At 41.7% G+C, this 12,227-nt stretch overlaps 1 protein-coding gene across 6 annotated transcripts in view; it reads left to right on the forward strand.

Annotated features, from left to right (window-relative positions):
* Window positions 1-1,858: 1,858 nt before the first annotated feature.
* LUC7L3 (LUC7 like 3 pre-mRNA splicing factor) overlaps window positions 1,859-12,227 on the forward strand; it is a 31,767-nt gene continuing 21,398 nt past the window's right edge. For 3 of the 6 annotated variants that reach the window (XM_039227702.1, XM_039227699.1, XM_039227700.1), the window contains exon 1: window positions 1,869-2,107. In XM_039227702.1, the coding sequence (XP_039083633.1) occupies window positions 2,009-2,107 (99 nt within the window). In that variant the 5' untranslated portion in view covers window positions 1,869-2,008. Of the gene's footprint in view, window positions 2,108-12,227 lie in introns of all 6 variants that reach the window. The other 3 variants (XM_039227701.1, XM_039227705.1, XM_039227706.1) reach the window with 2 other exon arrangements.

The following is a 12,227-nucleotide window of genomic DNA, read 5'->3' on the forward strand; positions in this document are numbered from 1 at the left end:
TAAGTTTATCTATTTATTTTGAGAGAGACAGACAGAGAGCTTGAGTGGGCAGGGGCAGAGGGAGAGGGGGACAGAAGATCCGAAGTGGGCTCTGTGCTGACAGCAGGTAGCCCAATGCGGGGCTCAAACCCACAAATTGTGAGATTAGGACCTGAGCCAAAGTCTGACGCTTAACCGACTGAGCCACCCAGGCGCTACCTTCTTAAGAACTTACAACTTTTGGGTGCCTGGGTGGCTCAGTTGGTCAAATGTCCGACTTCCGCTCGGTCATGATCTCACAGTTCGTGAGTTTGAGTCCCAGATTGGGCTCTATGCTGACAGCTGACAGCTCGGAGCCTGACGCCTGCTTCAGATTCTGTGTCTCCCCCTCTCTGCCCCTCCCCTGCTCGCGCTCTGTCTCTCTCCCTCAAAAATAAACATTAAAAACACTAAAAAAAAAAACCTTACAACTTTTATCTTCCACCTCTTGCTCTGACATTAAACATATTCTAATTTCCCATATTAAAAAAGCCTTCGTTGGCCCATAGCTCCTTTCAGTTCTCCCCTCCTTTAACCCCTTCCCTTCTTAAAATGAGTTGTCCAATCACCATTTAACTTCCTAATTTCCTTTTCATTCTTCAATCCATTCCAATCTGGCTCCCCACTGTAAAATCCAATGGATACTTTTCTTTTTTCTGTTTTTAACGTTTATTTCTTTAGGTTTGAGAGGTTGTGACTCCAGTGGGGGAGGGACAGGAGAGAGGAGAGTGAGAATCCCAAGCAGGCTCTGAGCTGCCAGCTCCTATCCTGTGGGGCTGGAACCCACAAACCATGAGATCGTGGCCTGAGGTGAAATCAAGGGCCAGACGCTCAACTGACTGAGCCACCCACCCAAGCCACCCAGCCGTCCCTTTTCTTTCTTCTTTTTTTTTGTTTTTTACGTAGAAGGCTCAGGGCACCTGGGTGGCTCAGTGCAGGTCAGGAAATTCCAGATTTGTTGGTTTAAATTCTACTCCTGGGAGAGGCTAAAAGTTACACATTCTTAGTGGGATTTATCAACAGTGACTCCATTTTGGGGTCTGTTTTTTCTTTTTAACAGGACCATTATTAATCCCATTTTTCGGATGGGGAAAAGGAGACACTGAGTGGCAGAGCTGGGTTGATGTGGCTTCAGAGTCCATACCCTGAACTGTGATGGAGTACTTACCGCAATCCATACTGGCGGATTTCATGTTATTTCTTTAGTGACCGTCTCCCCCAATAATCCTCAAGGTCTGGGGGAACAGGGACTGTATCTGAAAGGTTCAGACGTTAGCTTCAAGCTTCAAGAGCTTACCTGGCACACGGTAACTACTGTTGTTGACGAGGTGAGAAATTTTTAAAAATTCGACCGGCAGGTCATCAGGTGCATTACCGAATCTCCACACTCTGCCTGATCAGGGGAATCGGGGCGGGATGACCAGAGGCGGCGAGCGCAGTGACAAGGGACGCGGGAATCGGAACACGGAATCGGAGTGCAGGTCTTCAGCTTCCTCCACTGGAAGATGTACCCACTGCACCGCGTGGTGCGAAGGGAGACACTGCCCCTTTCTCCATATCGGAGCGGAGTCCAGGTTTCTACACGTAACCTCCCATTCTTCCCGCGAAAGAGCTCAGAGAAGACGAGCGCCTGGGGAAGGAGGCGTGCGGCGCTGTGTTGCTGCGTGACCGTCAGATCCGCTGGGCGCCAGGTGGGGCGGTGCCACGGGGCAGGGGCGGAGTCCAGGCCCGGCCTTGGCAGGCTCCGCCCCCGCGCCGGCGGAAGCGGGCCCGTCCACACCTCCTAGGCCTGGGCGTGTCCGCGCGGGCGCACGCGCGCGCACGGCATGCTGGGAGGGCGCCCGCGCGGCGGCCATTTTGTCTTATCGGCTCCTCTTCAGAGGAGGCTTTTCGGCCTGCGAGCAGGCCGGGGAGGATTGGCGACTGTGTCGCCGGCGTTTTCTTTAGCGGGTGCCAGGGCTGGTGGGAGCAGCCGCCCGAGAAGAGCACCATGATTTCGGCCGCGCAGTTGTTGGATGAGTTAATGGGCCGGGACCGAAACCTCGCCCCGGACGAGAAGCGCAGCAACGTGCGGTGGGACCACGAGAGCGTAAGTCCCGCGGGCCTTGGGTCTGTGCCCGGGTGCCGTGGGGGAGGGGAGCGGCGCGGGCCGGGGCCCCGTGCGGCCCCGCGGCGCGATTTGGGCCGCGGGCCGCGCCAGGGACGAGTGTCTCTGATTCTGTGGCGGGAGGGAGGAGCCCGCCTGGGTCCGAGGATGAGCGATGATTTGTTTTTGTTGTGTTGTTTTAGTACCAAGGAAGTCGGGGAGGGCCCTTGGCAGAATTGAAAAGCGCCGTAATGAGGCAGGGAAACGCGGGAAAGGATTTTATTACATCCAGAGTCTCCGGAGTGTTCATCCCCTTATAAAATAGGGAAAAGGGCAGATTTTTCCGTTATTTGGGTTGAGCGTCGTATTTAAGACCGCAATTTCTGGCCAGGATCAGCGGTAAAAGCCGCGGCACGGTATTCATTTAGTAGTAGTTCAGTTTCGACGCTTATATGAGGAAATACAATTTTAAGAGGTCATAACTTGGTAGGGGTTATCATGATGATAGATACTGTTGGATAGCAGTACGTCTTAGTAAGCCCTTCGTGTAGATGGTTGTCAGGATTTTTTCCTTCACATAAAAGTCATTTGATAAGAGCACACGTATCTTGATGGGCAGTGAGAAACGTAGAATTGTTGAATCATTATATTGTACACCTGCAACTAATAAAACGCTGTTAATTCTACTTGAATACAAGTCATTTGGTCATTTTAACCTTGTGAGTAAAGGGTAAATGTTACAATCCCATTTTCAGAGGTGAGACTTGAGAGGCTACCCAAGGTCTCTGGCAAGTTGAGTGGCGAAACTGAACCTAAGCTTTATAGTTCTGTTCACTTTCCACGATTCTACGTAACTGACTCTCTGCAGATACCACAGTCTATTTCAGGTGTTTTGAACATGGAGTGTAATGTTTTATGTTGGATCTTACCTGAAGAGGAGGTGTAGATTTTAATTTTACTTAGCTGGCGGTTATAACCAAACGACATGGTAACTTAAAGGCAGTTGCTAATCAAAAGAAAAAGTTGCTTACTTTTTAAAAAAAATTTTTTTTTTATATAGGCTCTAGTCAGTAGAATTTCTCTTTTGCGATGCAGGAAAAGTAGTTGGTCCTAGACGAGTCCTTTCGGGATCTTAAAAAATAAGTGGCTGAAGTTGTGTTGAGGTGTTGCCTGAAACCAGTAGTAGTAGGAAGTGTTACAGTAGAATTTATTGCGTGGGGTCAGATTCACGCGTTTGCCATTGAACTCAACAGAGGTGAAGCTTTTTAAAAGCTTTTCTTTCTGTCTGTCTCATATTTGGTTTTTTCCCCTCTGCTTGTTAAAATAGGAAGCCGAGTAACTTTGTTGGTTGTTTTGATTTTGTTTCTTTCTAGGCATTTGTTTGTCACGGTGAAGTCATTTTTTCTTTTGCTACTTAACCGGAATCTTTCCGCCCCACCTTTGCAAAAAAAAAAGGCAGTACAATTTAGCTGATGTGCAAAGAGGACATTTTGGACATTATCTATTTTCGATTAAAGAGAAAATTGCTTTTGGTTGCCTGCTCAACAACTGGAGCAATCTGACTGTGCCTCCTTGGTTTTGAACACGTGTTGTGAAGAAACTTTGTTTTCCTGTTGTATTTTATTGAGCATTGCTTTTATTTTTTTTTATTTTTTTATTTTTTTACAAATAGTTTATTGTCAAATTAGTTTCCACATAACACCCAGTGCTCATCCCCACAAGTGCCCTCCTCCATGCCCATCCCCCCCCCCCCACATCCATCAGTCCTCAGTTTTTGTCAGCATTCAAGAGTCTCTCATGGTTTGCCTCTCTCCCTTTCCCCCACCATTTCCCCCCTTCTTCTCCCGATTGGTCCTCTGTTAAGTTCCTCCTAGTCCTCCTATACGTGCACACATATGATATTTGTCCTTCTCTGCCTGACTTATTTCTGAGCATTGCTTTTAGTTAGCAATGAGGCTCTCAGATTGGCGACTTAGGTTTTATGTCATCTTAGCTATAATCTTTCACTTTTAGTGCTTCTCATTGATTTAAATCCTTAGTGCTTGTCACCAAGGTACTTTATGCCTTTAGTGGCAGGTTGTACTTAATTCTCAATCAAGGGACTTGAAAAGCCAATTACTGGTATTTCAGATTTATGTCTGCAAGGAGAATGTTGGGGTTGATCTGGAACAAAGCACATGGCCTCTTCTAAATAAGACCGAATTACTCTTGGGTGTAATAAAGCTGTGGAAGCTCGAGGCATCACTTCCGGGTCATTTGCATATTCTTAAGCTGTTGGTTGTTAATGGTAAAATCCTGTGACAATGGACAACCCGGCATATACTAAGGGTTTCATGATTCTGCAACCTGATATTTCAAAATATTTTTACATTCCTATTCTATCTGAAAATTTTTCTTTGCTACATTTGCACCAGATGGGAAAAGCTGTTTCATCTGGGTGGGGTCCTTTTGTTTAACAACTGGAATGGAAACTTCACCTTAGTAGTTAAAAAGTAGTTCTTGGATGTCTGTATCTGACTGACCTGTGGAATTTGTTTTAAATGCAGATTTCTGTACCTCACCTTGAAGAGATAATGATTCTTTTGGTCCCAGGGAAAACCCTGGAAATCTGGATTTTCTTTAAATGGCCTCATGCATTCTAAAGCTTGTGAACTACAGCATCCTGACCCACTTGATTAGTCCTGGGTTTTTAATGGTGACCTAATAGCACTTGAAGGTCCTTTTTAAGTGATGCAAATTATCGACCTTTCCTTTGTTTGTTATGGTGTCTGTGTAACCACTGTTGTGCACAAATCTTGGAAAGGGCATACTGGGGTTTTACAGGCATTTCCACCTTCTTTGTTGATTGCTACCCCTGGATCTGAGAGAAAGTAGTTTTCAGTTAAGTCGAATAAGCTTTAATACCATTTCAAAGATTCAGTCATACATCCTGCTACCTCATTTAATATTTTACATTTCCTTTGAGGTTATTAGTATTTTTGCATTAAGCAGTTCTGTTAAGTCAAACAACTGCAGTAATGAGGAAAGCACATGATTGTAACTGCCTGGTGTGAGCATCTTTCAGTTGGTGTCCACATGGGAAGATTTCAGTGTTTGCGGGAGAAGGTATCAATAGCTAATTATCTGAATAGCTCAGATTGTAAGGATTGTTAAGGTTTGGTCTAGAGTTTTCATTATATTTTATATAACGTAACAGGAACTCTGTAGTTCAAATTGAGGTTTTTACATTGTAGATCTCAAACCAGAAGTGAAATATTTAACTGTTGGCTTAACTCTAACTCTAATATTGTAATATCTAAAATGAGATTTCTTGGGGGCACTTAGGTGGCTCATTCGGTTAAGTGTCTGACTTTGGCTCAGGTTATGATCTTGTAGTTCGTGAGGTGGAGCCCGCATGGGGCCTGAGTGGAGCCTGTTTGAGATTCTTCCTCTCCGCCCCTCCCCCACTTGCGCACATGCATACTCCCTTTTCCCCCCAAAAAATAAAGTGAGGTTTTTTTCATCATTTATCAAATTCAGGTGTGCCTCCTGTTTAGTGGAGGTTTAATAATTTATGGAGGGAGTTGAACTAAATGTTCTTTCTAAAATCTTCAGAATGTTGGCAAATATTGTCATTGACACTGAAAGCTGTTTGAGAAAGAACAATCCTGTCCACATTTTTACTTGTGAACTTTGAAAACAAGAATTAGTAATTACAGCTCATGACATCTAATGTAAGCATTTTACTGGATAGTTTTCGTTCAGTCACCAAAATGTTCTTTTTGTCAGAAACATAGGCATTTCCTGTCTTATTCTATCGTACATGGTAAGTGTTGGGTTTCTTCAAGTTGGCAGCAGTCTGTGTTGTGTGTATACATAACTGCTGTTTGCAGTTTCCCAAAACATACAGAAGTAGAGTAAATATTATAATGAATTCTATGTGCCCATACCCAATGCCACATTCATGCACTTCTTATTGGCAATATTATGGTAACTATAGTTTCTACCTTTTATTTTGAAGCACTTTTCTCATTTAAGCTTTAAAGGCATTGTATACCTCTAAAATGTAAGGACTTTAAGAGACCATAACAATACTACTATCACACGAAATGTTAGGTATTTCTTTAATATTTGCTTGATTGCTTCAGGGAAAATGTGTGTATCATTTCTTCACAAGGGGAGACAGTAGCTTAAGTTAGTAATAGTGCGTTGTTTTATGAAGTCTGTTCAATTTTCTCATCATTTCTTAGTTGTAAGTTGGGGATATTTTCCGTATTCATTTATTCAACAAAAATGTAGAACCATGATAGTGTAGTAGATATGGCACTCAGCCTGAGAGAATCATCAGTCTAGTGACAGAAATAAGAGAGTAAATGTGCTTTTGTAACACAATGTGGTAAGTGCCACAGTAGAACATGTATAGCGTCTAGAAGAGCACACATGAGGGGTGCATCTGATAACCTAGACTTGGGTAGTTGGGAAAGGCATCTTAAAGTGCAGTTAAATACTGGGAATTAGCGTGAGAGAGTGGGAGTTACTAGGGGCTGGAGAAGATCTTAGGCCTGAGAAATTGTGAGTAGTGTTACTGCTGTAGCCCTTATTTGCTTTTGTTGGAGAAGGGGACTTGCGGATAGATGGGCAAGAACCTGGTTTTGAATGATTTTTACAAGCCTTGTTAAAAGTTGGGACTAAATTACATTGAGAAACAAAGGCTTTAAGCAGGGGATGATCAGACTGTTGCCAACATGATGAATTTTAAATGCCTGCATTTAGATGACCAGAAATAGAAATTGAATAAATTCATTCTCTTTAGAATTTGTTTATAAAATGGCACTTGTTATCTCACGGAACCAAAGTATCCAAGATTGTTAGTAACTTCGAATACCAAAGAAACTCTTTAAGACATTCATAGGATTTTAGCTGGAGACCTATGTTTGTAGGTGTCTGTAAAGACTTTTCTTTTTTTAAGCTTACTTTGATCATTATGAGAGAGAACACAGGCACAAATGAGGGAGGGTCAGAAAGAGGAAGGGAATCCCAAACAGGCTACGTGCTGTCCTTGCTCAGTCCCAGGAATGGTGAGATCATGCATGACCTGAGGGCAAACCAAGAGTCTGCCACTTAACCACTCAAAACACCCACATCCCCCTGTAAAGACATTTACATGTGCTTTAATGATTCCAAGGCTTTACTCTCTGTAAATGATAACTAGATGGCCTGACCCGCTAGGGTGAGAAACAACTAAGGATTCAGTTGACTTGGGGAAAGCAGTTTAACAAAAATAATGCAGACAGCATTGAAAATATTTGATTAGTTGAATTGAGAATTACTGTTTGATTAAAGTGGGTTTAGAAAGACAAAAATCAGGGGGCGCCTGGGTGGCTTAGTCGGTTAAGCGTCCGACTTTCGCTTGGGTCATGATCTCGCGGTTCGTGGGTTCGAGCCCCGCGTCGGGCTCTGTGCTGACTGCCAGCTCAGAGCCTGGAGCCTATTTCAGAGTCTGTGTCTCCCTCTCTCTCTGGCCCTTCCCTGCTCATGCTGTCTCTCTCTCTCCTAGAAATAAATAAAAATATTAAAAAAAAAAACAAAAATCAGTAAGGTAATTCTTAATGTTCTTTTCTGATCAGAAGTGGTCTAAATAAATGAGCAGAATTGATTGTGCCTTGAAGAAAAAAATAGGACTGTTTGTGTTAAGGTGGAAGGCTTAGCATGGTCTGAGTTAGATGTTTATACTTAAGTTTCCTAACATGTGTAAGTCTTCTTTACATTAAATAATCTCTTATTTAAATATCCCATTGGGACGCCTGGGTGGCTCAGTTGGTTAAGCGTCTGATTTCGGCTCAGGTTGGTGGATTTGAGTGCCGAATCAGGCTCTGCGCTTACAACTCAGAGCCTGGAGCCTGCTTTGGATTCTGTGTTTTCCTCTTTGTCTGCCCCTCCCCTGCTCGTGCTCTCTCTCTCTCTCAAAAATAAACGTTAAAAAAAATATTTTAAATATTGATTCCATTAATAATTGGGAGTTGATTTTATTATTTCATGTTTTCTCTCTGAATTTAGCACCATTAAAATTATTTTTTACCAAAGTAAACGTGCTTGCTATAAAACAATTTAACTTACAGAAATAAACAGTGAAAGCCTGTCCTTGCCTCCCCTTTCTACTGCCAGATCCCTCTGAAAAACTTGAAAACTATGTTTCCATGCCTTTCCTAATAATTTACAACATAAATATATGTAAGTGAAAGTTATAGGTAGCTTAATGTAATATTACATAATATATAATTATATATTTAACAGTTTAAATTTCTATTGTGGCATGTTTCCTTGTTGGTACATAAAAATCTACCTTAATTGGGACTCCTGGCTGGCTCAGTCAGTAGAGCGTGTGACTCTTGATCTCCGGGTTGTGAGTTCAAGCCCCACATTGGGAGATTGTAGAGATTACTTAAAAATAAAAATCTTAAAAAAAAATTTTACCTTAATTTTTAACTTTTGTTCTCTGGTGGGTGTGTAGAGTATGTCTAATTCTTTTCCCATTACTAGCTAAGCTACAGAGAACATTCTAGTTCATAGAACTGAGTCACTTGTAGGATGGGTTCCTAGAAAGATAATAGCTAAGGTAAATACACGTTTTATATTTTGATGGATGCTGCCAAATTGCCCCACAGCCCTGCAGTATGTTTGGAATGTCATTTTCACAGCAGTGTATCTAATGTCAGATATTGTTTTAATTTTTTGACAGTTTGACTTTGTTTAATATGGAAATTTGCAATTAAAGTTGTCTAGTCAGATTTCCAAGATTGATTATATTTCTTTCTGTTAACTGGTAATGAATTCACTAAAGGATGCTATTGAGATTGAACTCTTGTGGTCAGTGGTGTTGCCTTAGATTTATCGAGAGGATAAATCACAAGAATTCTGGTCACCCCCCTCCGTTGGTACCTACCTGTCCCACCTTTCCCTGTCTTGATTGTTAGCTCCACGATGGACATTTAGTAAACATTTGCTGAATCAAAGACTAAATGTTAATATTTTTAGTTAAAGATCCTTAGTCGCAAGGACAGTTTAAAAGAGGCAGTCCAGGGGCATGTGGGTGGCTCAGTCTGTGAAGCATCTGACTTCAGCTCAGATCATGATCTCCCAGTTTGTGAGTTCGAGCCCCAAGTCGGGTTCTGTGCTGTCAGCTGGGAGCCTGGAGCCTGTCAGATTCTGTGTCTCCCTCTTTCTCTGCCCCTCCCCTGCTCATGTTCTGTCTCTGTCTTTCTCTGTCGCAAAAATAAATACATGTTAAAAAAAAAATAAAAGAAGCAGTCTAGAGGCATCTGAGTGCCTCAGTCAGTTGAGGGTCCAACTCCTGATTTTGGCTCAGGTCGTGAGATGGAATCCTGCACTGGGCTCCACGCTGTGCTTGGAGCCTGCTTGAGTTTCTTTTTCCTTCTGCCCCTCTTCCCTGCTTACATGTGCTCTCTCTCACTCTCTTTCTCAAAAAGAAAAGGAAAGCAGTCTAAGCTAGAGTTTGATGGGTACAGGAGCGTTTCTTTTTTCTTTTTCTTTTTTTTTTTTTCAAGTTTATTTTGAGAGAGAGCACGCCCACATGTGCCTGCCTGTGGGCGAGGGGGACGGGGCAGAGAGAGAATCCCAAGGAGGCCATATTGTCTTGAAGTCATGACCTGAGCTGAAATCAAGAGTTTTTCAGATGCTTAACCAACTAAGCCACCCAGGTGCCCCTAGAGTAACATTTTCATGTACCAGTCCTGTTACAGCAGTACTTTAAGGAAAGAGCGGGAAGAGCACATAGAACTGGATTAGGAAAGTGGGTCCTTTTTTTTTTTTTTTTTTAAAGGAAAGTGGGTTCTAATCTAGATTCTATAAATGGCTAGATGCCTTTAGGGCAGGTCATGTGGTTGATCTCTCTAGTCTCAAATGGGGTGATTGGACTAAATTCTAGGTAGTACCTGGTTAGCCCACTGGCAGGCATGTCTGTCTCTGTACATAATGCCTAAAACCATTAAAAAAAAAAGAAAAAGAATAGTATGGTAAAAATCAGACTAATTGTTCCCTCTCCTGATGTAACAAACATATAACTTAAATATTACAATCTCACTATGAAATACTGTCATCTTGTTTTATATGAGGAAACCAAGGCAGAGTCTGTAGTTCACAATGTAGGAGTGTCAGCCAAGATCCAGACTCTGCACTGTTATCTCTCCAAGCATATCTGTTTACACTTGCCCATTTCATACTATTAGATCTTTCTCACATACTGTTTTCCTTATGCCTAGAATGTCTTGCAGTCTTTCTACTTCTGAACTTAAGAACCAGTTCAAGCTTCACTACCTGTGATGACCTGACATTCCTGACTAAATTCACTTCTGTATCTGGTGTTGAATGTGTAGTCTAATACACTTTATATTTTGTTTTTGACTGTCTTCTATGAGACTGATCTTGAAGAGTAGGTTTTATTCATTCTTGGCTTTCCAGCATTGTTTTTTGCATGTAGTCTTAAATAATTATTGAAGTGTCACTTTCTACTTTTTAAAATTAAAAAGTCATCCAAAATTAATGCCACTTTATTTATTTTTAATTTTTTAATGTTTATTTTTTGAGAGAGACAGAGGGCAAGCGGGGGTGGGGGGGCAGAAGAGAGAGGGAGACACAGAATCAGACAGAAGCAAGCTCCAGGCTTAGAGCTAGCTGTCAACACAGAGCCTGATGCGGGGCTTGAACTCAGACTGGAAGATCATGACCTGATCAGAAGTCAGATGCTTAAATGACTGAGACACCCAGGCGTCCCTACTTTATTTTTCAGAGAGCGAGAGAGAGCAGGGGAGGGGCAGAGATACGGACAAAGAGGATCCAAAGTGGGCTCTGTGCTGAGAGCAGAGAGCCTGATGTGGGGCTGGAACTCACAAACTGAGCTGAAATCGGGTGCTTAATCAATTGAAGCGCCCCTCCACCTTTTTTTTTTTTTTTAAGGTTTTTTAAAAAATTCATTTACGTAATTTTCACACTCAACGTGGGATGTTCCACAGCTGACTGAGCCAGCCAGGTGCCCCTAAATGATGCTTTATCTATTTACTTATTTGCTTATTTATTTTAAAGTCAATAAGTTTTTTTTATATAAAATGTTTTAATGTTTATTTTTGAGATTCCCTCCCTCTCTCTCTGAGAGCAGGGGAGGGGCAGAGAGGGAGACAGAATCCGAAGCTGGCTTCAGGTTCCCAGCTGTCAGCACAGAACTCACAAACCACACACAATCATGACCTGAGCTGAAGTTGGACACTTAACCGACTGAACCATCCGGGCGCCCCTCAATAAGTTTTTTTTTTTAATGAATTTTACATGTGGTTCCTTCCACTGCCAATCACTATAGTTCCTTCAAAGTCAGAATAAATCATTAATCTTCAAAATAGCTCTTAGAAAAAGAACTTTTTGGTTCAATCCAAAATTCACTGTCCAGAGTTCCTTCAGTTGGACTTCTTTGATCTCTACTTCAGTGTGGGCATATTTCAAAAATCCCACACCTGTAATCTTTGGGATCCAATTTGTTTACTTTAGGGCCCTCTAACTGCTGCTTTAAATTAAAATCCCATGCAGTACTTAATTAGATTTGAGAGTGTGTTTATTTAATTGAAAATACGTTATTGAAATTGTATTTTATTTAAAGACTGACAGTACATTTAGATTTAGAGTTTTCACCACTTAGAATCTACATTTATTTATTATTTTTAATTTTTTTTTAATGTGGGAGTCACATGTGCCACTGGCCAGGCACCCAAGAATCTACTATTTTTTAGAAAGTCTTGTTTGTGTAAATGAAACTTAGATTTTTTTTTAACTTGGGTTTTATGGTAAACCAGAAATATTTAACAAGAAACAATATATATCAGCTTATGACAAACCCTGAAGCTAGTAGAAATCACCAGTTTTATAGAAAGGGTAAGCCACAATATAGGATAAAGCCCAAAGTCAGATCTGGGGCCAGTTTGATTTCAGTGAAAAATGTTACTAAAAATAAGATTCAATAAGTACTATATTGGTACTTCATTACCAGAAGGAATTGTATGATTTCCTTTCTAGAAAAAAGTTTACATTTACTTGTTTTTTAGAGTCAGGAGAGGAACCATAGAGATGTTTATTCCTGTGT

The sequence above is a fragment of the Hyaena hyaena genome, unplaced genomic scaffold (assembly GCF_003009895.1).
Source record: "Hyaena hyaena isolate Hyena2069 unplaced genomic scaffold, ASM300989v1 scaffold_29, whole genome shotgun sequence".
Taxonomy (NCBI): Eukaryota; Metazoa; Chordata; class Mammalia; order Carnivora; family Hyaenidae; genus Hyaena; species Hyaena hyaena.